The sequence below is a fragment of the Equus caballus genome, chromosome 8 (assembly GCF_041296265.1).
Source record: "Equus caballus isolate H_3958 breed thoroughbred chromosome 8, TB-T2T, whole genome shotgun sequence".
NCBI lineage: Eukaryota > Metazoa > Chordata > Mammalia > Perissodactyla > Equidae > Equus > Equus caballus.
The window spans coordinates 53825243-53852141 of record NC_091691.1 but is presented as its reverse complement, the minus strand read 5'-3'; the positions used below and the strand labels follow the sequence as shown (position 1 = coordinate 53852141).

Sequence of the window (26899 nt, the reverse complement as noted above, 5' to 3'; positions counted from 1 at the left end):
CAGATGCATATAATTAACTGGAGTTTAACTAATACTCAATTAATTAGTTGAGTTTAATTAATTTAACAGTGTTTAGGTATTTTTCTTTTGGTATAAAATTTGTGTACAAGGGCAAAACTTGCAATTATACATTCACTGAGTTATGAGAAATGCACATATTTGTGAAACCCAAATCTCCATCTAGACATAGTACAATACTATCACCCCAGAAATTGCCCCCAAGTCCCCTCCCAGTCAATCCCCATCAACTCCCCAGAGTCAACCACAGTTATGATTTTCTTCCCACTATTGATTAGTTTTACCTGTTCCAGAATTTCATAAATAGCCCTCATATTATATGTATTCTTTTTTAGAAGTCTTCTTTCACTTACATTATATGTATCCTTTTTTGGAAGTCTTCTTTCACTTAGCATGATGTTGTTAAGATTCTTGCATGTTCCTGCATGCATCAGTAGTTTGTTGCTCTCTATTGCTCATTCGTGTTTCATTGTATAAATATGGCAGAGTTTGTTCATCATTCTACTATTGATGGACACCTGGGCTGTTTCCAGTTTGAGGCTGTTGAGCATAAAGCTGCTGCAAATGTTTTGTAAATACACATTTCCATTTCTCATGGATAAATGCCTAAGAGTGGAATTTGTGAGTCATGGCGTAGGTGTATGTTTACTTTTATTAAAAAAACTGCCAGACATTTTCCCAAAACAGTTCTACCATTTTTCACTCACAGCAGCAATGCAAGATAGTATGGTTGCTCCACATCCTCACCAAAATTGGTGGTAAGTCCTTGTAATTTCAGTTTGCATTTCTCTGATGACTAATGTTAAGCCCTTTGTTATATGCTTTCAAATGTCACTTTTGTGAAGTGGCTATTCAAATCTTTTGCATATTTTATTGGGTTATTTGTCTTTTTATTATTGAGCCGTGGGTGTTCTTTACATATCCTAGATATCAGCCACTTGTCAGATTTATGTTTTGTGAATGTTTTCTCTCTGTCTGTGGCTTGCCTATTCATTCTTTTAATAGGATCTTTTGGGAGCAGAAGTTTTTAATTTTGATGAAGTCTCATTTGCCAATTTTTCATGTTATTGTTTTCTGTGACCTAAGGAAACTTTGCTCATCTTCCGAATCACCAAGATATTCTCCTATATTTTTCTCTAAAGGTTTATAGTTTTAGCTCTACTTTAGTCTGATCCTTATTGATTTTTAGTTTTTGTGTATAATTTGAGGTAGGGATCAAAGTTTATTTTTTTCCCATATAAGTCTCCAGTTATTCCAGAACCATTTGTTGAAAAACTTTCTCCCCCACCTCCCATTGGACTGCTTTGGTATTTTTTATGAAAACTCAAATGTCCGTATAAGTGTGGGTGTGTTTCTGTGCTCCCCATGCTGTTACACAGATCTATTTGTCTATCCTTATGTCGACATCATACTGTTTTGATTACTGTAGCTTTATAGTTGGTCTTAAAGTAAGATAATCTAAGTTCTCTAACTTTATTCTGCTTCTTCAAGACAGCTTTGGATATTCTAGGTCATTCATATAACCATGTAAATCCACTTGTCAATTTCTACCCAAAAAACCTGCAATAACTCTTTAGATCAATTTGCAGAGAATTGGTATCTTAATAATATTATCTTCCAATACATAAATATGTTATTTCCTTCCATTATTTAGGTCTTTCTAAATTTCTCTCAACAATGTTTCTCACCTTTAGTATAGAGGTCTTGCATGCCTTTTGTTAAATTTATTCCTAGGCATTTTATGTTTTTTGTCACTATTTTACATTGAATTTTTATTTCATTTTACTATTGTTTGTTGCTGGTATATACAAATACAATTAATTTTTATGTACTATCCTTGTATCCTGCAATCTTACTAAATTCACCTATTAGGTCTGGTAGTTGTTCTGTATATTCCTTAGGATTTTCTACATAGACAATCATGTCATCTGCAAATAGAGCAGTTCTACTACTTTTCCAATATTACTGCATTTTGTTTCTTTTTCTTGCCTTATTGCAATGCTGCAGACCTCCAGGGCACTGTTTAACAGAAGTGGTGAAGGCAAGCATCCTTATCTCGTTCCCAATTCTTAGAAGGAAAGAGTTCAATATTTAACTACTAATATGATGTTAGTTGTACATTTTCATACATGCCCTTTATCAGATTGCAGAAATTCACTTCAATTCCTAGTTTGCCAAGAGTATTTATCATAAAATGGGTATCGATTTTGTCTAATGGTTTTCACATGATTATTCTTCTTTGTTCTGTTAATATGATTAATTACATAGATTGAATTTTGAATGTTCAATCAACCTTGCTTTCCTGGGATAAACCTTACCCATCATAATGTATTACCTTATAATATATTGCTTAACTCTATTTTCTAAGTTTTTGTTAAATACTTTTGAATCTATGATGTTCATGAGAGATAGGGGTCAGTAATTTTATTTTATGTAATGTCTATCACTTTTTGGTATCAACGTTATGCTGGTCTCATCAAACAAGTTGGGAAGTGTTCTGCCTATTTCCTGAAAGAATTTGTGCAAGGTTGGTGTTGTTTCTTCCTTAAATGTTTAGTAGATTTCACCAGTAAAACCATCTGAGCCTGGCACTTTCTTTGCCAGAACGTTTTAATAATAAATTCAAATTCTTTCATAGATATAGAGCTATTCAGATGTTCTGCTTCATCTTGTATTAGTTTTGTAGTGTTTAAAAAATTTGTCCATTTAACCTAGGTTGTCAATTTTGTTGGCATAAAGTTGTTCACAGGATTCTTCTATTTCCTTTTAATGTCTGTAGTCACTCTAGTAATAAACCCACTATTGTATAGGATATTGGTACTGTTTTCTCTTTTTTCCTGACCAGTGCAGCTAGAAGTATATTAATTTTGTTGACCTGTTCAAAACGCTAGCTTTGGGCTTTGTTAATTTTCTCTATTGTTTGCCTGTACTCTCTTTTGTTGAATTCTGTGCTTATTTTCTCCCTTCTACTTACTTGAGGTTTATTTTGCTGTTCTTTTACTATATTCTTAGGGCAGAACTTCGGGTGATTGATTTTAGACTCTTATTCTAAATAAGCATTTAAAGCTGTGCATTTTTCTTTAAGCACTGTATTAGCTGCATCCCACAAATTTTGATGTGTGCTTTTATTATTACTTAGTTTAAAATCTCTAATTTCCCTTGTTATTTCTTCTTTGTCTATGGATTATTTATAAGTGTGCTATTTCATATACTGGAGTTTTCCTAGAGATCTTCTTGTTATTGATTTCTAACTTAATGCCATTTTGGTTAAAAAATATACTCTGTAACTATACGATTTCAATCATTTTAAGTGTAATGAGACTTGTATTATGACCCAGACTCAGTACAGTTTGTCTTGGTGTGCGTATCACGTGCGCTTGAAAAGAATAAGTAGTCTGCAATTATTGAGTGTAGTGTCCTATAAGGATGAACTAAGGCAAGGTGTTTGATGGTGTTCTTCAGATCATATAGCTTTGCTGACTTTTTAAAATTTAGTTCTATCAGTTGCTGCTAGGGTAATATTTAAGTCTACAACTGTTATCATGAAATTGTCTATTCTCCCCTTTAATTCTGTCCAAACTTGCTTCATGTATTTTAAGCCTCTGTTATTAGGATTATCTTGTCTCCCTGATGAATTGACCCTTTTATCATCATGAAATGTCCTTACTTAACTCTTTTAATGCTCTTTGCACTGCAGTCTATTTTATCTAATATTAACACCACCACTCTATCTTTTTAATGCTTATTGTTTATATAATTTTTTCCATGCATTTACTTTCAGCCTGTCTACGTCTTTAAATTTCAAGTTCACCTCCTACAGGCAGAATATAGTTGAGTCTTTCTTTTTCATCCATTCTAACACCTTCTGTCTTTGAATTGCAGTGTTTAGTCCATTAACATTTAATCTACTTATTAATATGGCTGGAAAACAGGTCTACCATTTTCATATTTATTTTCTGTTTTCCCCTTTATTTTGTTTCCGTTTTGTGTGTGTGTGTGTGTATGTGTGCATGCGTATGTAAGTTTCAATCCTCTGTCCTTTTTATCTGAAAAAATTAAAATACATTTAAATTTATCTAATATTAGCCTTTTAGCTACACCTTTTTGCATTATTTTGTTAGTAATTGCTTTAGGGATTACAATGTACACCTTTAACTTCTCCCAGTCTGATAGGACTAATATTGTACCACTTCATGAAAATTGTAGAAACTTTACAGTCCTATATGTCCTCTCTGTTATTTATGCTATAGTTTCATAAGGATTATATATATATATATACACATTATAAGTCCCCCAAGACAAGATTATACATTTTGCTTTAAGCAACCCAATGTATTTTTAAAAATAGTCTTTTATAAGTCCTTTATATTTATCCAGACATTTACCACTCTGATACTCTTCATTTCTTTCTGCAGATCTGCGCTTCCATCTGGTATCATTTCTCTTTATCCTGCAGAACATCCTTTAGCATTTCTAGTAATGCAGATCTCTTCGGCAACAAATTCTCTTAGTTGTATTTTATTGTTGAAACACTTTTCTTTTTACTTTTCTTCTTAAATAATACTTTCCCTAAATATAGAATTCAGAGTTGACAGTTCTTTTTTTCCCTGTAGCACTTTAAAGATATTGTTCCACTATTTTGTGGCCTTCACAGTTTCTAATGAGAAGTCCATAGTCATTGTAATGTGTTTTTCACTATTCACTTTCAAGATTTTCACTTCGTCTTTGGTTTTCAGCAGTTTGACTCTGTTAGGCCCAGGAGTGGTTTTCTGTGTATCATCCAGCCTGGGGTTCAATAAACTTCTTGAATCTTAGTCTATTGTAAAATTTGAGGGATTTCCTGCCACTGTTGTTTGTTTTTCTTTCTTTCTTGTATTTTTTTTTTTTTCACTTCATTCTCTCTCCTCTCTTCTGGACTCCAATTATAAGTGTGTTAGACCTTTTGATATTGTCCAACAAATTCCAAAATCTCTGATCATTTTTATAAAAGTCTTTTTCTTTCTCTTCCTAACATTGGATAATTTCTATTGATCTATCTTCAAATTCACTGACTCTCTCTTCTATTATCTCCATTCTGCTTTTGGGCCCATCCAATGACTTTTTAATTTTATGTATTACGTAGTTCTAGAATTTTCATTTGGGACCTTTTATCATTTTTATTTCTCTGCTATTACTTCTTATCTTTTCATTCATTGTGAACATATTTTTATTTATATTCTTGAACATAGTTATGATAGTGTTCTAAAATCCTTAGCCACTAATTTCAACATCTGGGTCATCTCAAGATTGGCTTCTATTGATTATCTTTTCTCTTGAGAAATGGGTCACGCTTTTTTTGGTTCTTCAAATGCCAAAAAGTTTTGGATTGTATCCTAGACATTGTAAATATTATGTTGTAGAGACTCTGGATTCTGTTATCTCCCTCTAAAGAATATTGATTTTTTGTTTGTTTTATGAGACAATTAACTTGACTTTACTCAAACTGCAAACCGACCCTTGAGTAGTAACTCAAATCTCAAATAAATTATTTTAATCTTAGCTGGAATCTATGTGTGCATGGATGGTTCAAGGGTCAGTCAGAAACTTGGCAAGAATTTATACACAGAATTAGGGATTTCTTTTCTCTTGATTTCTTTTCCTGGACTCTCCACTCACTTTCTACGGTTGTCTCAAGCTCTGCCTCTTGTTCTTCAGGCCAGAAAATGACAGATTTTCTAGAGGAATTTTAGCCACACCACATGGCACCAACTTTGGCTTGCTGTCTGGCTAAAAGGCAGAAAAACATGTAATTCAGCCTATGTTGATCTCTTTTGCCAAGTGGCAGCTCCTCTCCAGTATCTTCCTGCTTATGTTTACTCCCCAGTACCTTCATATAATTACGTGGGTGGTGTAGGATTTTTGTTTTTGTATTTTGTCTATAGTCTATAGCTGTTATCTGTGGGAGGGTTGGGTCCTGTAGGAGCTACTAAACCATAACAGAAGCAGAACTCTCTCCTTGTTCTTTGATTATGAATACAATACAAAAGTTAATTATGCTGAAATGTACACTTAAATGGTTAAAATGGTAGATTTTATGTTATGTATACTTCACCACAATAAACAAAAATGTAAGTTAATTATGTTAACTAAATATTTAACTTAAGCAAGGTATTTTAATGGGAAAAAAATGCAATGAGCCTAAACAAGATTTCAATGATTTCATATGCAAAAGAAAAATGCTTGGCAGAGCCACTGTGAAAAAAGAACTATACTGAATGTTTTCCAAAGTACAAAATATAGTATCACTGAGAGAAGGAAGAGGAGGAACAGTGTATTCTAAAGACACATTGAAGGGGCTGGATCCTTCATCTGGAGAAAGGACTCCAGCTACACAACCTAGTCCAGTGCTTCTGCAGCTTGAACGTGCATATGAACCACCTGAGGGTCTTGGAGTGCATAGCCTTAAGAAGATCCTGGTATCTTTCACTTATGCATGAAAACTTGTGATTTATAACAAGTCTATGACTTATATTTTACTTCTACTTTAGCAATGACAGATGATGTAAAATGTGTGGCGTGGGAGATAGATGGAGACTGGCAGGTCTCCCTAAAGGTGTGTAGCCCTGGTTCCATGTAAATGGGCATCTCATGTAAAGAGTGTCTCTTTAATGACAACATTAAACACATAAAGAACACCACTCTAAAAGTACACAAGACAGAGTGATAATATAGACCAAATTCATGAAAATTTTACATGATTATCTCAATGTAGATATACATATACCCTCCTCTCCCATATACTCCTCTTAGCTAAATTCCAGTGAACTTAATTGTCCTATAGAAGGGGTGAAGAATCAGTGTTTCCTATTTGGTGTTGACGGCAGACATCATTAATTGATCATGATGTACTTCCTCACTGATTCAGAATCCATTTGAAAATAGGATTTACAGGCAGCACTGAAGTTGATACCTATTTGCCCTCCTATCATAGAGCCTTTCTACCACAAGATGCATAACAGTCAAGAAGACAGCCAGGAATTCTCTCCATTTAGGTAAAGACCTAAATGAAGAATCTAATCAAAGGAATTTAGGCAAACCTGCATCAGTCCATATTCCTTACAAATTACAAATTCCCTCTAAATTATTTCTAGCTAACAAGGTCTTTTGCATACACAAGTGAAGGAATGGTCTCAGAAAATAGTTTTAATTGCAGAACACTTTCTTGACATCTTTTTGGAGCAGGGCTTGCTGAATGCTCATTTCTTATGATGACACATCTACTTTGACTTAAATGGTGCCTCACCTGACAATTAATGCAGACCCCTCCGCCTGCATAGATGCCTTGGATATTCAGGCTTGCCTGCTGCCTCTCAACATCTGGATCATAGTAACAGTCGATGGCATGGCCATGGCAGTTGCATGCTGAAAAAAGTATACTAAGTCAGTATTCCATCATTACTATGAGACAGTAAATTCCCTAGATAGGATTACTGCTCATTGAGCTGTAATAAAGTCTATTCTGGAACATCAGGGATGCTCTCAGTGGAAAATTTTAGGGATTTTTATGCAAAGACCAGCCTATAATAATATAGAACGTATAGCTTATTTCATTTGATATTAAGTGGGAGAAGTTTCTCTTTTTAAAAAAATAAGATATATAATTACAACAAATTAAGATAAACCAAAATGCCAATTAGGCTTCATGCACAAAGAGAATACTACTATTGCTATTACCACTACTAACAAGAATAACTGAGCTTTTGGTTCACTGTGAAAAGTGTTTTACATGCATTATCTCAATTAATCCACATGATAACTCTCTAAGATAGGTACTATCATCCCCATAGCCCAGATAGGGAGACTGAGGCTTAGAGAAATTAAGGGATGTGCCCATAGTGATACAACTTATAAATAAGAGAGACAGAATCCTGACTTGTCTTTGCCTCCAAAACCTGTTCTCTCAGCCAATACTCTAAGCCTTTCATCTCAGCACTACTTATAACAGCGGTCAACTGGAAATAATCTTAATGCCTAATTATAGGGAAATGGCTAAACAAACCACTGAATATTTGGTTGACTATCAGTTCTATGAAGGCAGGGACTGCTCGTGCTTTGTTTGCAGTACAGCACTGTCCTCAGCACTGAGTGGGTGTTCAACAAACACATGTTGGACACACTTGAATCCACAGAATGACAATACTATGTGCCATCAAAAGATGTCACAGAGTTTTTAATAATATGGGGGAATATCAAAAGTATCAAGTGAAAAAAATCAGGATATAAAATTGTATAGATAATATAATCTTGAATATTTAAAGTATCTGTGAAAAAAACCCTAGAATACCTAACAGAATATTAACAGTGGCTGTCTTTGGATAGTAAAATTATTGATGATTTTACTTTATTTTCAAATAATTTCCAAGTTATCTACAAGTAATATATAATACTTCTAAAATTAGAAAATGTAATTTAAAGCCCATTTAGGATTTTCATCATTGCTAAGATGAAAAATATTTAATATGAGTAAAATTCTTACTCTTTCTTAGGCAGAATATATATTCTACCTAGATCAAATTTTCCAGGTCTTTCCAGCAATTTGAATGTTTCAATCAAGTTCTCACATAAATATATTATGGAAGACTAAATGAGAAATTAGAGAAGCTATCCTGTTTTTAACAGGCTAATCATTTTCTTATTTTCATTTTCCCAGTGGTGCCTGAATTAAAAAAAATTCAAGGCATTTATATTTACTACATCCATTATTCCTTAAGAAGTCTGTTTATTTCGAATTGCACTAATTGAAATGGAATTTAGAAAGCACCTAATTAATGGATTTTATTGGGTCTGATTGCCATACACTTTTTTTGTAAATTTTAACCATTTTAACAAGTTTAAAAAGGTTAAAAATTATGAAAGGAAATTTAAAAAATCTTTTCATATGTGTGGGGGTAGAGTATGTCATTTGCTGAAGGGTTCCATTAATCTGGAAAACTAAGCAAATTGCTAATGTTGGAGCACATGTGATAACACGTATTCAATCAAAGTATCCTAACCAGTGCCTGAAAGCACTGGAAGAAAGGACCCTGGAGGCTGGCCCAGTGGTGGAGTGGCTAAGTTCGTGTGCTCTGCTTCAGCAGCCCAGAGTTCACGGGTTCGGATCCCAGGTGCAGACCTACACATAGCTCATCAAGCCATGCTGTGGTGGCGTCCCACATACAAAATAGAGGAAGATGGGCATAGATGTTAGCTCAGTGACAATCTTCCTCAAGTAAAAAGAGAAAAATTGGCAACAGATGTTAGCTCAGGGCCAGTCTTCCTCACCAAAAAAAAAAAAAGAAAAACCAAAAAAACAAAATAAAAAGAAACAACCCTGCTTACTACCTTTCCCTTTTTCTGGTTCCATTATCCGAGGGTGAGGAATGGGTAAGTCACTGAGAAGGAACCTGTTAACTATGACTATGAAGTGAGAATGGCCAGCCAGGTAACGTCCCTGGACCTAGAGATGCACCTGAGCATTCACCTCGGCAGCACCAACCCCCTCCAACAATGTTAGACTCTCTCAAAGCACTCTGGGAACTCCTCACCGGAAATACGTTTTGAGTAAGTTTTCTGGTCATAGGGATCATCAGTCTTATTTCTTAATAATTACAAAAAATATTTGGCCAAAAAAGTATAAAGCACAGATTCTTTCTTACCCGCCTAGTTCAACAAACTTGGATCCAAACACTTTTTGTTCATTTCAAAAAAGTAAACCCACCTTCAAATGCTAAGAATATTCAGAAAAAAATAGGGCACAGTCTCCAAAGCCAATAACTAAAGGTTACAAAAATATTTTCAGCAATTGGCATAAATATGTGGCTTCCTAAGGAGATTGGTTTAAAAGAGAATCTTCAGTTAGATGTCTTAGGACTTGTTTGTCAAAAATAATAATTTTCTTACTTTACATTGCACCCATAATTAAGGGCAGCCTCTCGTCTTTTTTCCTTTCTTCTCTGGTGTCCTCTGTCCCGCACTTACCTCAACCCTACTACGTACTCCTCCCACTGCCCCCCTGCACCCTCAATGCTTCCAGCTCTGTTTGGACACCAATCTCACCACCTTCTCCAGACCTTGGTCCTCAAAACACTTAGGGTTCCAATCCAGTAGCAAATCCTAAGCAATAGTGAGGGTTTAAGATTTAATAGTGGCTGCATCATATTTAAGACTGCTTAAAAGGGAGGCCAACATGTCGAAGCCCTCAGCCCACTCGTTGCATATAGTGCGTGCTTAAGACATACTAACGATTACAGTTGTCGTTATTTTTGTTTCATGTTTATATCTGAACTTACAGTGGGGCATTTTTACCTCCAGTCTGTGAGTTTTTCATTACAACAGACAGACCTGAGTCCCTAAGGCGGACACGATCCCACCCTCTTCATGAACATGGGGAAACTCCAGCGTCATGCTCAGGTAGAAATGAGGGGAAATCTTGGGGGGGTGTGTGGGGGGCCCTTCCAAGCAGCCCTCCCTCAGTGCTCACCTTCACACTCATTGCTCTGCCCCCACGTGCCAGGCCGCCAGCGCCTCTGATTGTACCCAGCACAACAGCGATCACATGTCTCCCCACAGGTGTGGTGCCGGCATTCACATCGAAACCTGGGTGTACGGCAAAGCGCATCTCAGTGACTGAGAAGTTTTGATTACAATCAGCTGTTCCAGTGTGAAAGGCTGACAGTCATCACGGTCACCCGCAGCACCATTTACTGAGTCATTACGAGAACAGCACTTGCAGCACTTGGCGTTTATTATTTCAGGTCTCCCCATCCTGCTTATCGTCTCCATTTTGTGGATGGTGAGATCAAATTCAGAGATATTGAAACACTTGCCAAAGGTCAAGTGGCGATAAATGGAGGGCCAGATTTCAAACCTGTTTGTCTGGCCCCAAAGTCCCAGCTCTTTCTTCTCTACCACCTTATATTATAATAAGTGAACACACAAGCGAGCAACGGCTGAGTGTGCTGAGATGTGTTGAGTACCACATCTTCACAAAGATCTGGAGCAGTCCTGGGAGAAAGATCTGCTCAGGTTTCTTGCTCTCAACCTGGGGTCATGCACAGAGTCACTGAATCCAAGAGACAGTCACTAATAAGATCTCAGAGGACTCTGCTCCGAGAGGCTCTGCCAGCTGCAACAAACAGCTGCATTGCAGAGACAAAAGCTGAGATTACTCAGCAAGGAAAAGGGGTAAAAACCTAAAAATCTACAATGTTCAAAGGATTATACATCACCTTAAAAATTCTCCAAGTTATAATGTATCAATACTGATTCGTCAATTGTAACAAATGTACCCTACTAATACAAGATGTTAATAATAGGGGAAACTGGGTGTGAGGTTTATAGGAACTCTCTGTACCATCATCACAACATTTCTATAATTCTAAATCTATTCTAAAATATGATGTTTATTTTTAAAATAAAAAAATGAAATTAAAAAAAATCTTCTCCAAGTTAAAATGAAATTGTTGTAGCCATGGCATTGGATTAGAACCCCAACTCTGAGCTGCCATTCATCTGGGCTTGAAAGAGAATTCAAAACAGTTGTCTAAGAAGGCTCTTGGCTGTGCCTGCGAGGAGTCCCTTGACCCTTCCGAGGGGAGGTGGGATGGCATATCTTCAGTTATACTCCTAAGAGAAGGTGTCACCCCTCGCCCAGCTCAGCTGCCTGTTAAAGTAAAAGGATACAGATTTAAATGGCAGCACAGAACAGCTGGAGTCCAAATGGCCTGCTGTCAGAAAGGCAATTTCAGCTCATTGCCAATGAAGTATTTGCATAAACTGGACTGAAAGAATATTTAGGGAAAATTGCTGGAAGAACATACAGTCCAACTGTTCTTATAGGGAGATTAAAATTTAGCATAACAAAAGAAAAAGAGCTGGGTACTCACCTGAATCATATTGGTACCCCCAAATAATTGCTTTTTCAGACTCTCAGCCCAGGCTGATGGTTGATATAGAAAACTCATCCTTGCACCTGCTGTAAGGATGTTATTGAATATGTTGTGGACTAGAGAAGTCTCCTCATGAGGACCACTCCATCTCAGCCCCAGGGCAATTTCTTATCTGCTCCTAGTGTCGGCAGTCATGCTTCTCCTAAGCAACTGATTACTTTTTAGATTATGATCATAATGAAATATGAAACTGAGCTGGTTTCCCTTCTTAAACTGACTGCTAGGAAGCTCAAAATTAAATTCATGATCCATCCATGTTTCCATGCATCAAGGTCAGCAAGGTATGCATGCTTGATTAAAGTCCTCTTCTGCCTCTTCATGGTTTCTGCTTGATTAGCAACTAGCTTTTCTGATTGTCCAGCCTTGGCTCCCTCCGTTAAGTCACTGAATCCTCTTAAACATAAGATTTTTTCCCACTCATGGAGGCTTCCATGAATCATTTGTACAGGTCAGCCTGTTGGGCAGAAGCAAACCAGCAGACAGGGGGATGCAAGGCAGTTGTGTCGGTGTAGACCAGTGGCAAACTGAGCCTTTCACCAAAGCATGGGGAGACGGCCTCTCCACTGACAAATGTTGGGAGCAACTCACTGCTCAGGACAGAACCCCTCCAGGTCTGCCAAGGTCAACAGGGCTTGGTATCTCTTCCAAGAGCTCAACATTCTCCAATGACTTTAGCTCCTCTCCCACATGGCGCCATTTTACCTCAAGCTCAGGGACATTAGACTGACTTTTTCTCCCCCTTCTCTCCAACTCAGGACTTCCCTGACTTGATTCTAGTGTCTTAGGGCCCTACCCTCCAGGAGGCTACATGGCCGCAGTGGATCAATCATTAAGTTGTCCTTGCCAATTAAGGGCTAGTCAGTTGATTGATTCACATTGCTATCTCAGATAGCACATCTGATCCCTGAAGAAGTGCCAGCCACCTTAGGGACTGTCACTGGTCAGGGAGAAGGGCTCCACAAAGCACATCACATAAGCCGGTAGCTGGCACCTCTGCCTAAACGTGAAGCTAGGACTAACAATGTACAAACCTGAATGTGACTAAAAGTAAAATATATTTCTGGCAAATGCTCATGAGGAATTGTAGAATTTAAATAAAACATTGAGAGAAAACTATTACGATAGCTAGCATCCAGTAACTTCCAGCCCGTGAAAGCATCCCTCTTGTGGTGGTCACACGAGTGTACACAACTGCCAAACACAATATTTAAGATCCATGCACCTTATTTTATGTGAAATCTACCTCAATTATAAACAAAAAAGGTAAACTAATGTTCACAGAAGCATTATTCACAATAGCCAAAAGGTGGCAGTAACTTAAGTGTCCAAGAACAGATGAATGGATAAACAAAATGTGGTATACACATCATAAAATATTATTCAGCTTTAAAAAAGAAGGAAATTTTGATACATGCTACGACATGGATGGACCTTGAAGACATTATGCTAAGTGAAATAAACCAGTCAGAAAAAGACAAATATTGTGCAATTCCACTTATATGAGGTCCCTAGAGTCATCAAAATCCTAGAGACAGAAAGTAGAATGAATGGTGGCTGCCGGGGGGCTGCCAGCGAATGGGGAGTCATTGTTTCATGGGCATAGAGTTTTGGTTTTGCAAGATGAAAAGAGTTCTGGAGATTGACTGTACATCAATGTGAATGTACTTAACATGACCAAATTTAAACCACTACCACCTAAAAATGGTTACTACGGTAAACTTCATATTATGTGTATTATACCACAACAAAAAAAAAGGAAAAAGGATTTGAAAATGTACACCCTTGATTTCATCAGAACAGGGATGACAAACAAGTCTTATTTCTCTTGCCAACTCTAATCAAGTATTTGTGGCTGCCCGGGGCACTGTCTGGGGTGGCGGGCGCGGGAAGGATGTGGTGGCCGCATCCCAGATCATCCATGTGGCTGTGACTGATTAGCTATGTCTGCCGGGGGCTGTTTGGGGGCGTGTGGAAGAAAATGGAGGGCCGGAGGAGGGGAGGCACACACACCACCTATTCGTTGATATTGAAACATTCCTGTTGTGGGCAGGAACTTAGAGATATGTGATGGGATACAAACATTCACTGAAACAATTAGACTTATTCAGAGCAAGGCTAAAAAACTCTGTACAAGGTACTTACAGTTTTTCAGGATTGTTTGCATTGCACACGTCAGCGTGGCCATTGCAAACACACCGCCCACCAATGCTGATATCCTTTATGCTGTAATAATACTATACAACAGAAAACAGAGCATGTCAGTTTTACTAAACAGCAACGTAAGCTTTCCTTTACTAATCTTTAACTCACATCTGTACTGACCCTGCTTCTCTGTCATCCTGTTCTCTTGAGTGTACTTCAACACAGAAGGGAGCCACATTTGGATGGAACTTGTCTTAGAAAATAAATGCATTCCTCAATCAAATTGAACAGCACACAGCCGAATTTGTGCATTTTAAAAAATCAAATGTTTTAAATGCATGGAGGGAAATTGCCTTGGAAAAGAATCATACCCTATAGCCTTTGGGAAAAGAATTAAGTGCTTTCCAGTTTATTTTTTTATGTAAATCTGGGTTTCATAAACCGAATATATTTATTTATCAAAAGTTTTGCACCTACTATGCACAAGCTCCAGGAAAGGAGAGGATGTTTACAAAGATGGATCAGATGCAGCGCTGAGACTGGCAGGGGCCACCAGCACTTCTTGAAGCCTTGCTGGCCAGGGTTAATGAAACCGAAAGGCAGAAGTGCAAGTTCCAAAAGGCCAGACACAATGAGCTTCAGACCCCGCCGAGGATCAGCTCCTATCAGGCCATAAATATGGCCGTCTCACTGAAAGGCACATCTCCAGTACGTCGGACGCCTCTGCGCTAGCGACAATAAGTGGCACTGGCTGTCAGCTCCCTTACTTCTCAGACTTGCTGGGAGATGCACAGGATTCGGTGAGGACTTTGGGGGTTGTCGAATAATCTTTCTCACTGAGGTCATGCTGCCAGTGAGAAGAAGACCTCTCAGGGAGGAAGTCTTTGAATTCACAAGGGCAAGAGGGTTTTTGTATCTTTTAGTTGTTGTCCTTGCCATTTGTCATCTTAAAGCGCCCTATTTACACGACAGGGTTCTGTTCTGATTTCCTTCTCAGACAATGTTGAAGTGTCTAAGCTTCCTGGCAACGTCTTAGTCTGAAGGCATCAACAACCCCTCTTTCAATACGGATACATTCAGTATTAGAGGGCTTTCCGTGACAAGTTGCCACTCAGAGGCTTTTGTGCTGATCACCATAGAAGTTTCTCTCTACACGTGTGTTAAGGGCAGCAGCAGCAAGAGACAGAAGCACTCAAAAAGCCTTCACCTCAGCAGCACACATGATGCGTGTGGTAGGACAGCTGGTATTCTATTCCTCCATGCAAGAGGCAACCTAGATTTGAGGGGATCAAGGTTATATAGGTGGTGCAGTCCATAAAAATCACTTAATGGAGAAGACTACATCCACCTAAGTGAAAAGAAATCTACATACATATGAGTACAAATTGTGCAACTCCCCAGAAGACAAAAGAAAAAAAAGTGGTGAGGTATATTTGTGGCGAGGCCCAAAACACCTGGAAGGATGGAAACACAGTCTGGCTACAGTTTATCAGAAAACCCAGCTCTCCCTTGTAAATTCCATCCTCAGACACCATGTAGTTCCCAGGTACAGCAGCTCAGAGAGAGCGAAGGGGGCAGAAAACGGAGAAGACAGGCCATGTACACCCAAGATGAAGCCTTTCTGAAAATCCTCAAAATTGTAGTAAAACTTAACTTTCCTTTCCCTTCCTTTCTCAGCTCTCTACTACCTACATAAGAATCCAAATTCTATAAGGTTTGCTGGGCATCTCCCATTCATGCTTCCGGGCCCACTCGCCACCTCTCTTCACCCTGCCTTTTGCCCTGGGGCTTAATTTTATGGGCTGCAACAATGGAATCTCTTGCCCTCTGGCTTCCTGTTGAGTTTGGCCAGTGGGAGGTGCTCGCAGGGAATCAGAGGGCGGAGAAGAGTAAGCTGAGGGTATTTATCCTGCTGGCTCCCTCTGTGTCCAGGAGTTAGGGGTACTGTCCTGACACAGAGAGTGAGAGATGTTCAGGCTGCACCCCCAACACAGTAGGAGCACTAGTGCTCACCAGCGTCTATGTCTCTTCTGTTTGGGCTAAATTACCTTACCTAGCCTCCTGCGTCGAGGTGGAGCTACACGACCAGTTCTTGCTCATGAAAGTGACCTGTGTGCTTAGGAGCAGGTGGGTCTTCTCTAGGCTCCCTCCCTTCCCTCATCTGCTGACCAGATGCACGGGATCCAGAGGAGGACTCTGAGGGCCCACAGGATGCCTGCACCTCTAGATAGAAAGAGCCTGGTTCTCTGATGACTGAGTGGAGCCGACCCCACCTGCTGACCCACATTAGACTGTGACTTAAGCAAAAAATGAACCTTTATTTTGTTAGGCCTCTGAGCCTCGGGGATTGTTGGTTATAATACCAGACTAATACCAGGCTGGCTATCATCTTTTACTTTTCATTTTTTTGAATAGAATGATTTTTCTTCAACAACCAAATTTCCAATTTATATCTAGTATTTCAGACAAGAACAACCCTCGCCTACACCGTTACTGGCTGTAAAGATTACACGAATGACTTCAAGGCAATTAATTTCTTAAGGGGAAAAAGTAACAAAAGCTGCCGTCGAGAAACTTAAAAACACAACTCACTCGCCGAGTGACGGTCGGATCTCGCTGTGCTTTGGAGATCAGGTGTCCGAGAAGAGTGCTGGTTCGGAGAAAACGCAAACGGATGTTTGTTGCCTTGGTGAACTCCCTCAGGGTGTGAGAAAAAGTGAAATTTTTTGCACCTGGACGACCATTTATCAAGGACACCACAACCTAAGTTAACCACACACACACACAGGGAAAAAAAAATCCTTTCATCAAAATTTAGCTGCGAGTAACTAAAAACAACTCACGTGCCCCAAAGCGCTTAGTTTCTTTGAGCCATTAGAGGTTTGTAGGTGGTCCTGGATCTTGTTTATATCTAAAAATATCACTACTAGTTCCATCTTCCTTACCAGTTCTGCCACCTGTCCTTAAAACCTGGGCTCTCAGGAGATGTTATCATTTCATTTTCAAACTCTTTGTTTTATCAGTTGTGGGGCTCTAATGCTATGGAATGTTGAAAATATAATGTTAAAATCTATAAATATAAGGAAACAACTTTTTGTCAAGCTGCATCAAAGAAACAAAGCTAAAGTAATCCAGAAACCTCCATGAGACATAACAGGAAGTCTCTAGGTATAAAGTTTACAGTGAAGGGGACAAAAAAAATCTATACAAAAACCCAGGTTTTGTTGTAAAGCTTGAGGAGATAAGTCCAAGGCCCCATCATCTGAGACAAGACCCACTCACTGATCATCGGAACTGAATAGTGCTCAGGAAAGAGAGGGAGGCTGACACCCTTTAAAGAAATTCATTTGAAAGTCATTTCACATTCATGACGGCCTTGCAATTTCCATGGAATTCTTCCCTGATTTTCCCATCTTCTGTTTTCCCATCTCCTGTAACAATAGCCTGGCAGACTTCACAAGGGCCAAATGCAACCCCAAAAGGACAGTAATTCTTTTCTCCCTTACAGACGATGCCCACAGTGCCAAAAGGGATCAGGGATTAGCACTGTCACCTACCCCTCATTTCTTCACTCTTATGGGGGATATTGTGTTTGTCAAGCCCTGGGAGGGATCTTCACCTCAACCACAAGCAACCTGCCTTCTAAATATTCCACCGGAAGAGACAGTTCAAGATATGTGGGCCTTGAATCCGGAATCCTGAATTCTTCAGGAGAGTTAGAGACCTCAACTAAAATTTCAAATGTCAGTTATACCTCAATTAAAAAGAAAAGAAAAGAATTTCCAACCAACTCCCGAGAGTCTTCCAGGTGATTCCTTTACCATTTAGCCCCAAGCACTGGTTTCCATCATGATCTATGTTAGATCTCCTTGAAAGTGCAAGTTTCACAATTATGAAAAATTTGAATACTCATGTTCATTTCTGAGTCTTACCTCTCATGGCCGCCCAAATCTACTTACCTCACCATTTTCCAAAGGCACAATCCGGGAATATTCAGTAGTACAAAGGACGTCATCATCTCGGGTGACAGCCATATTTGCCTCCCGCCCAAATTGTTCCAAACAGTCTACTTTAGAATCTAGGAAGGAACCATTTTAAAATTATAAAATAAAATATTATCATCTTATTGTAAATCTCTTAAGAAATCTTATGTTTCCTTAAGAAAATATATCAAAAGGAAAAGAGAAGCATTTAAAATTTTTAGACAAAAGCTTAGAATGAAGTTTTTAATTCAGGGAAGAAAATACTAAGCCACTTCAAGCCACTTGAATTTCAACTTGGAAAAGTAGTTCTAAGTCCTTATTCCTCATTAGCCAAGTTTACCCTCTAAGGAGCATTCTTGGAAAACCCAATGCCTTTGTAAGTAAAACTCCTGTCCACTTCAATTCATCATAGGGTGCAGAGACACTGACATTCTTCATCAGTAAAGACGACAGGGTCAAGGTAAGTAAGACTAAACGCAGGATCCATAAAGGTGCAATTTAGTTCATAATTCTGTGTAAAAGGAAAAGGGCTGGGGCTACGGCCATGGGGCTATGCTTCTGCCGAAATAGTGGCAAGAACTGTTATCACAAACGGCGTTTCAACCTAAGTTCTGCATGTGTGTCCTTGGAATTAATGCACACATGCTTGAGAAATAGGAATGTTCTGAGGGCAACCTAGAGAGTTAACATTGACCAGTCCCTAACTAGCCTCACCGAGAGACTAATTTTCTGGTTAAATCCATAGTCTTGATCTGATGCAAATAATTAAAGCCCCTCATAACATGGAAGGCAAGATTACTTACGAGCAAAATATTGCCAAGGTGAGTAGGTGCTTCCAAAGTCTACAGATCTTTCCAAGACCCAGAGATCAGGGCGAGGAGAATTTGCAAATTTGATTAAAACATAGGCCACATGGAAAAGCTGAGAAAGCAAAGGAGATACAGTTATTAAAGTCACCTCGTCTATTCACAACCTTGACCATCTCTATATGATGTGATTCCCAAGGCAACACAGAGTCACAACTCTCCCGAGATCCAGATCCTATAGCTAACTGCCCATTGGACATCTCTACCTGGGTGCAGCCTCTCAGGATTATCATGTTCAAAACCAAAATAACCATTCTTTTTCTCTCCACTAAATCTACCCGTTAATCTTTGTCACATCTTAATCATTACACTGTTGAATTTCAATCAGCCTACACAGCATTTTAAAGTCTGAACATTCAGAGAAGTCTGATGTCAAGCAACAGTTATCGTGTGCTAAGCCCTTCCAGGACTAAGAGGCAATAGGACAGTCCAGAGTGTCTCCCAGGACTGACAGGGCCCCTGGATCCAGGTCTTGGAGAGGTCACAGTTGCAGAACTGGGACCTGAGCAGCTGTACGGTAGAGTGGTAGCACTTCCTTCTCTGGCACCATCTCCACCCGTCTCCTCTTTTCCTGATTGCTCTCCCTCTTATTAGTTTTCTTGTTCATCCTCATCACTTTTTTCCCCATACCCAGGGCAATTCAAAATTACGGGAAGAGATGAAGTGGGGCTTTGGTCCTGTTTTCTTCACCCTCACACTCTTGAATCCTAGTGTGCCTTCCATGATGGACCCCCAAGAGTCCTTGCAACCTACCCCTCCCCTCTTCCCTAAAAACTTATCTGGCTTGAATTTTGAACCCTGAGAGTCTATCCATTTCCCAAAGAGCCTGGTATGACAATGAAGCAGGTGTTAGGTCTGTTAACGTGTTAATGAGGGAGGACTATCTTCACCTCCAACACCCTCTCCACCCGCCATACTCCCTAAGTGCAAGCGACAGATTCAACAGTGACTTTAAGAAGAGGACTCCCCCACCCGATTAGCTGAGCAGTAGACCCATCTGAATAACGAGCACACTTAGTTAGAGAGAGAGGCAGTACTCAGACTCTGTGGGATTCTTTCATTTCTTGGGGGAAAAAAAGTTTACCTTTATATTTTTCACACACAATAGTATGGTAAGGGTCATGTATATTTTTTAAAAAGTCTCAGAACTACTAGCTAATGTAAATGTTCCAAACATGCTACTAGAAGCCAAAATCTCTAAGACACTGGTTCCCAAATTTTAGTCTCAGGACCCTTTGCACTTTTATAAATTATTGAGGACCTCAAGAAGCTTTTGTTTATGTGGGTTACATCTATTGATATGTACCAGATTAAAAATTAAGTCTGAGAAAGTTAAAATATATATATTACTAATTCATTTAAAACAATAATAAACCCATTACATGTTAACATAAATACCATATTTTTATGAAAAATTAATATATTTTCCAAAACACAAAAATTGTAGTGAGAATAATGGCTTTGCTTTACATTTTAAAAATCTCTCTAAAAGCTTAAATGCTTCTTAATAGAAGACAGCTGGATTCTTACAGCCGCTTATGCATTATCTGTTGTGATATGTGGTTTTGGTTGAAGTAGTTGAAGAAAATCTGGCCTCACATAGATCTGTAATGGGAAAGGGAGGACCTCAAAGCTCGTGGACCTCCTGAAAGTTCTTAGGGACCCCCATGGGTTCTCAACCACACTTTGAGAACCACTGCTCTTGGTCACAGAGATTACCCTCTGCTCCAAGGCCCTCTGCTTATTTCTCTGTGGTAGAACTGTCACACCAACTCCTGAAAGCCTAAGTTCAGTCAGTTCTGCCCCAAACACCTGTTCTTTGATTTTGAAAAAACTGCTTCCCTGGGCTCAGATTAATGCTCCCAGATTACCTACCACCCTTGGAAAAAATGATCCAACCTCATGGAGAAAAACTAGGAATTATAAGGTACTCTAAAAACCATTAAAAAATATCTGAAGGTAGGAGAAATAATTTCCAAAAGACACATACCATTATTACAGAGTGAAGGAATTCACAGGAATCTAAGAACTCCCAGTTTGGAAGATCAAAACACATATATTTCCCTTAAAATTGTTTGCACATCTCTTTCAGATCACATCAAAATAACTCTGCTTTTAGATATGTAACATAAAATATAAATGAAGTATTTTTGGATAGAGGAATCATTCAAAGCATTAACCTCTTCCATGAAAATCCTACAATCATAGCAACCCCTCTCCCCCCAAAAACCCTATTTACTTAAAAGTTTATGATCTAACGGTTATTATGTTCCAGGTATTATGTTAAGTACCTCACAAACATTCTCACATTTAGGCCTCACAATAAAAGTGGGGTTTTATTAAGCCTACTTTACAGATGAGGAAAGTGTGGCTTCGAGAGGTTAAACGACGTCTTGCAGGTGTAAAAGTCCTGAACCCATGTGTATTCTACTCACTGACCACTAGCTATGCCACTGAACCTAACAAGTACTTCATACTTGACCTGTTTCATCCTAGGAGAAATAAACTGTCAGGAAAGTTCCAAACATCGGTATTTCCAGATATGCTAAGATTCCATTAGAGGGAGCCTGGAGGTGGCGAGCTACGCTATAATAAATCTCAAGGGTTATGTGAATGCACTGGCTTCCCAAAGTGTCACTTTCTGCTACTGAAAATCCAAATAAATGAATTAGCTGAAGTGGCTCTGAAGGCCACTCTCTTTGTTTCACTTCCTCCCATTCTAAGATAATGTGTGGTCCCTCTGAAGCAGTGCAGCGGTTAAAAATCCCCAATCTAGCAGCAGGGAGAGACACGCAGCAGTGGACCCCTCCACCTGTTATATGAACCCACTACCCGGGCCTCATTTAATAAGGCCAGAGTCACCAACTCATCTCCCAGCGCCTGTCCCACAGGGCATTCCGCTCTATAACGTTTCCCTCCCACTTTCGTCTTAGGAACTAGTTTCTGAGGTTCCTCAACACACGTTTATGTGCCCTACTGGTAAGGTGCATTTCACTTTTCTTGATGCCATTTGCACTGACAGACTCTATGTTTTCTCTGTCACCATCACTGCTGTGTAACTTGCAGCCATATTCTTTCCAAGTGCTCCAGCTCTGCAGCAAATCTCGGAGACTCCCAGATTCAAAATGTCGCTGCAAGGCAGAATGACGGGTCCAGCTCATGCTTGTTAAACCAACAGGTATGGATTTATTCTCTTCTGCTTCATTATTTAAAAATTATTTGCCTTTTAAATGGCCCCTTCTGTTAAACTCCTATTATCAGTAACTTATGTTTGCTTTTTGGTCACTCAAAATACTTCAAAGCACGCATGAACCACACGTGAGATTCACTGATATAAACGAGACCCTTTATGAAACTATAGAAAGCGTCAGCCTATGGAGTTCCTAGAAGCAGAAAAGCAAAGGCAAAGCTGTGCATTTTCAGAGAAATAACATTTGGGAGACAAAGGAGGAAAAAAATGACCGAGAAGATGGAGTTCTAGTCTTCTCTCCATGTGCTTTTGGAACAAGCTAGAAATGGATTTTACTCTGTTCATGATGATTTAGGTAGAGATACAAAGTGGTCTTTTAAATAACACTTTAATGAAGCAGATAATAATCATAAAAGGTGGAATGTGAGACACTTTGACTTCACAGCCTCCCAGGTGAGTGGGTGAGATGAGAAGCACTGTCTGATCCTCATCTCTCTCCCCAGGGGTCATCACTCTGAAGCCTGTGAAGTTGCAGCTCACTGTAGCCCATCATCTATTGATTTCAGGGCCTTCCTAGGTTGCATGTAGTAGGTGTTCAATAAATGCTATGAAAGAATGAATGGATGGATGAATGACTGAATAATTAAGTTGTGTAGTTGCTCCAAGTTGCACCAATAAGCAAGCACATAGACAGAGGTGGACCCCAAAGTGGTCCCATCTGGTGACCGAGCTTAGTGCTGGACTGCTAAGGGTGCAGGAGAATCAACTCCTAGCCATGTGGCTCTAAGTACATCACTGAACCACTCTGAGGTTTTATTTCCTTGTCTACAAATAACATAAAATGATCACAAAAGATATTAAGTAGATGAGGGGCAATAATATCCACCTCATACAAATTTTATACTCTCCATCTAAAAAAGCACTTATCATGCTCTGTGGCACGTATTTGTTTTCATCTGTCATTCCCACTACACTGTGACATATTTTTGTCTTTATCACTCCTGTATCCTAGAGTAGGTGCTTAGTAAATATTGAAGCAAAATGAAATTAATAAACAAGACATATGAAATTGTAAAGTATTACGCAAACGTATTTAAAGTGGCATCCAAAATTAGCTTCTCACTCAACTAAATAGTACAACCTCCTCCAAAAAAGTCTAAGTTTATAATGTGAAATTAGTTTGTTATAATAGTTTATAATTTGATAAGCATATTATTCCACAAAGCAGCATTTTCTGATTTACTTTTCCCAATTTTTTATTTTGCATAATTTTCAAACCTACAGGAAAGCTCAAAGAACAGTAAATGAATATTCATACACTTTCCACTTAGATTCAGCAAAAGTTGACATTTTGCCACATTTGCATGCTCTCTGTGTCTACACACATGCGCGCGCACACACACACACACAACACACATGCTTTTTTGGAATCTTTGAACATAAGTTGCAGACATCATTATGCCTTACCCCTAAATATTTCAGCATGTGTCTCCCAAGAACATGGACATTTCTCCTACACAAACTCAACATTTTGATGTCTAAGAAATGTTACTATTTATACAAAAATCTTATCTAATACATTGTCTGCATTCAAATTTCCCTGACTCTCCTAGCAATGCCCATGGTACTTTTCCATTCCAGAGTCCAATCAAGGATGATATACAGCATTTAGTCAGCAAGTCTCTTTGGTCTCCTTTCATCCAGAGCAGCCCTCCCACAGTTATTGTCTTTCCTGATATTGACATTTTGAAGAGTCCAGGTCCTTCTATCACAGAATGTTGCACAATCTGAATTTGTCTGATTGCTTTCTCATGGTCTGCTTCAGGGTAAGGATTTTGGCAGGATAACTACCTGCAGGATTGTCCTTCTCAGGGCATCATGCCCGAGGGAATGTGATGCCAGCTTGTCCTATTAGTGATGCTATGTTTAATCACTTACTTAGGATGATATCCACCAGGTTTCCCCATTACAAAGTTACATTTTTACCTTTGTCATTAATAAGTAACCCATGGAGAGATATTTTGAAACATTTATTTTTATTAACTAAATTATAAATGTTTCCACTATCCATGTAAAATAAATACAAATTATGAAAAATATGTCCCCAAAATATGGAACCACACAAACTTCCTTTGTGGATGGTGCCCATTTGGAAAACTTATCTAATGAGCTAATTTTATAAAAATGTTTTAATTGAGAAGGAAAGATACAGATCAAGTGAAATTAAACTCCATTTTAGTAACCTTCCTTGAAAACTTTTTACAAAATGAAGTACAATCTTATAAAACAACCAAGGCGAGTGATGAAAACATAACTCAGCTGGCCTCAAAAAGGATTCTTTTAATCGTGGTCCAAAGACCACATCTGCCAATGGCCCGGCCAGGGCGCTTCTTTCCTGTAGGTCTATCATCACCCTGCTATAAAACCCAGACCCTGGGACCACCAAAACGAGTGTGCTTGGGAGGAAAGGCACTCAGTCCCCCAGCTCCTCTTACTGCTTCCCAGAAGCACTGCTCACCTGTGAGGAGGGAATGTAGATCATTCCAGAAACTTATAGGAAGGGACTCAAGAGTTCCCTGGGTCAATCTCTCACCCAGAATAAGAACATAGAATCTCTTTTTGACAGGAAACCCACTGCCTTGCTGACAAGTTCTGGCCATTACACGTTTTCTCTGTGTTTGGTCAAAAGTTTTCTCTCTTGGATCCCCCCTCCCACACTTGCGAGCAGCCGAGATTTCTACTATTTATCACACATGACAGCCTGCCCAGAATTCAAATACCAACACCACGTCTCCCTAGGTTCTTGTTAAGGAATTCAGATTTAAGTCAGCAGGAGACAAAGATTAGGGTAGAAACTGGAAAGGAGAGGAGAATTAAAGTCTCTCACTTCTTCATTAAAAATAACTATGATAGCCTGAGAAATAAAATCCCTAAACCGAAATTGAGTCTAAAGATTTGGATCACTCCAATAACTTGGAAAATGACAAGCCCACTATTTTTTTAAAGGAAGAGTTCAAGAACAAAATTTAAAAGACAGGGAGAAGGTGAAACATTTGCATCTATATTTTATTACTGATGAATTCTTAACTCTGGAGAAAAAAATGATTTCCATTAATCATGACTTTAATCATTGTTCCTTAAGTAGACTCAGAGGGTAGAACTTGAGACTAACGTATGTTACTCAAGAGCATTTTATCCACAACTAACGATTTACAAATAGATTTGGTAGTGATCTGAAATAAAGTGAAGCCCACTGGAATCCAAGAACTCTGAGCTCATAATTAAGTCTTATATTTTATCCTACTCTCTATATCTACTCTCAACTGTTGGGGAATTTTTTTGTCTAGGACCTGATTCCCCTTGTAAAACTCACTTTTTCTCATTCATGCTTTTTTGCTAATTTATAATAAAGTTGGGTATGACATTTGGTTCACTCACTCAACTGATTAGTAGCTTACAAATTTGTCTGACAAACTATACAGAACAAGGAAAATTATGTGGTCATGTTCTTCCAAGGCAAAGGATCTAACTAACTCAACTTTAATAACCAGTAACCAAGATATCTAAATTCTCCTTGAATCCATTTATGTTTTCTTTACACTCAACAACTTCCCAAAATATATTGATTTATGTAAGATAAGTAACTTACACCATGGTAGGCTTCAACAAAATACTTCTCAGTGATGATGATTTGTCCGAAATCAGATTCCACATGACATTACCATCATTTTTGACAAATAAGTCCACATGCTCCATAATGTTCCAGATTCCTCCTCTTGGCCAATATCTTTCTACCTGAAAAGTATTAACATTTCTAGCCTGCACTCATAATGGTCCTTTCCTACTTTTCACTGTCAATTATTCACTCCTTTCTCCCTCTGTTACATCTTTCTCAATGTTCAGCATCCATGGCTAAATCAGAGTTTTACCCAAGGCTAAAATTATCCTTTTGGCTGTGTTTCCAATGCCCTTATGAATGACAGGGCACTAGAGAGACCTTTTGGACAACAGCTGTGCATATCTTTGGGCACAACGATGGTCATTTAAATTGACTCAGCATGTAATAGCTGGATTTTAAGTTAGCATGAGGGAAGCCATCTTAGGGGAAAGAAGCAATCCTGTAACTATATATGACCCTGACTCACTAGTCTCTATGAGTACATTCTAGCCTGTACATAGCCTAGATGATTAAGCATCTCTCACTTTTACAAAATACGTGATCTTCTAGTGCTATGACTCCTGCTTATGTATATCTCCCAACTGTGATAAGATGATAACTTTGTTCTCTGAGTTCCCCAGGAACACAACAACCTACAGAAAGAACAATTCTACATTGGTATCCATCATGAATGACTGAAGAAAGAGATCATGTGGCACCTTGAAGTTCGTCATGCTGGATGGTCGACATCCCTAAACCCCCTTCTTCCCTGCCCATTTCCCCTATATGACTGCCTCAAGATCCTGTATGATTTTATGACGGTTCTTTAGGACACGAGTCCGCCATCTTCCAATTATGCCAGCTAATCGTATAAACTTTCCTTTCTCAACCATTGGCTTGTTTGCAATTAATTGGCACTGGATTGTGGTGAGCAGAATGAGCCCCTTTTTGCTTGGTTACAAGCATATTCATTTTTACTAGTCAGCATATTCATTTCTGGAATAAGCTGTAAGCTGAAGTGTCATTTCAAATCAGCTGGGCTACAGAGTAAATATTCTTCTTAGAACTCGCCCTTT

The 26899-nt window shown here is 38.8% G+C and overlaps 1 protein-coding gene and 1 long non-coding RNA gene across 5 annotated transcripts in view; one reads left to right on the top strand and one right to left on the bottom strand.

Annotated features, from left to right (window-relative positions):
- LAMA3 (laminin subunit alpha 3) overlaps window positions 1–26899 on the bottom strand; it is a 258555-nt gene that overhangs the window by 173579 nt on the left and 58077 nt on the right. For all 3 annotated transcript variants that reach the window (XM_023647570.2, XM_070220837.1, XM_070220838.1), the window contains 6 exons: window positions 18913–19030; window positions 18086–18204; window positions 16719–16889; window positions 14127–14218; window positions 10517–10632; window positions 7301–7419 (listed from right to left, as the gene is read on the bottom strand). In XM_023647570.2, the coding sequence (XP_023503338.2) occupies window positions 7301–7419; window positions 10517–10632; window positions 14127–14218; window positions 16719–16889; window positions 18086–18204; window positions 18913–19030 (735 nt within the window). Of the gene's footprint in view, window positions 1–7300; window positions 7420–10516; window positions 10633–14126; window positions 14219–16718; window positions 16890–18085; window positions 18205–18912; window positions 19031–26899 lie in introns of those variants that run through there.
- On the top strand, window positions 711–26596 carry LOC138915276 (uncharacterized). 2 transcript variants are annotated; one of them, XR_011420976.1, is made up of 3 exons: window positions 711–776; window positions 22058–22153; window positions 26465–26596. It is a non-coding gene; the product is annotated as an uncharacterized lncRNA (long non-coding RNA). The 2 variants fall into 2 exon arrangements; XR_011420975.1 differs by having other exon boundaries at window positions 713–776; window positions 22042–22153.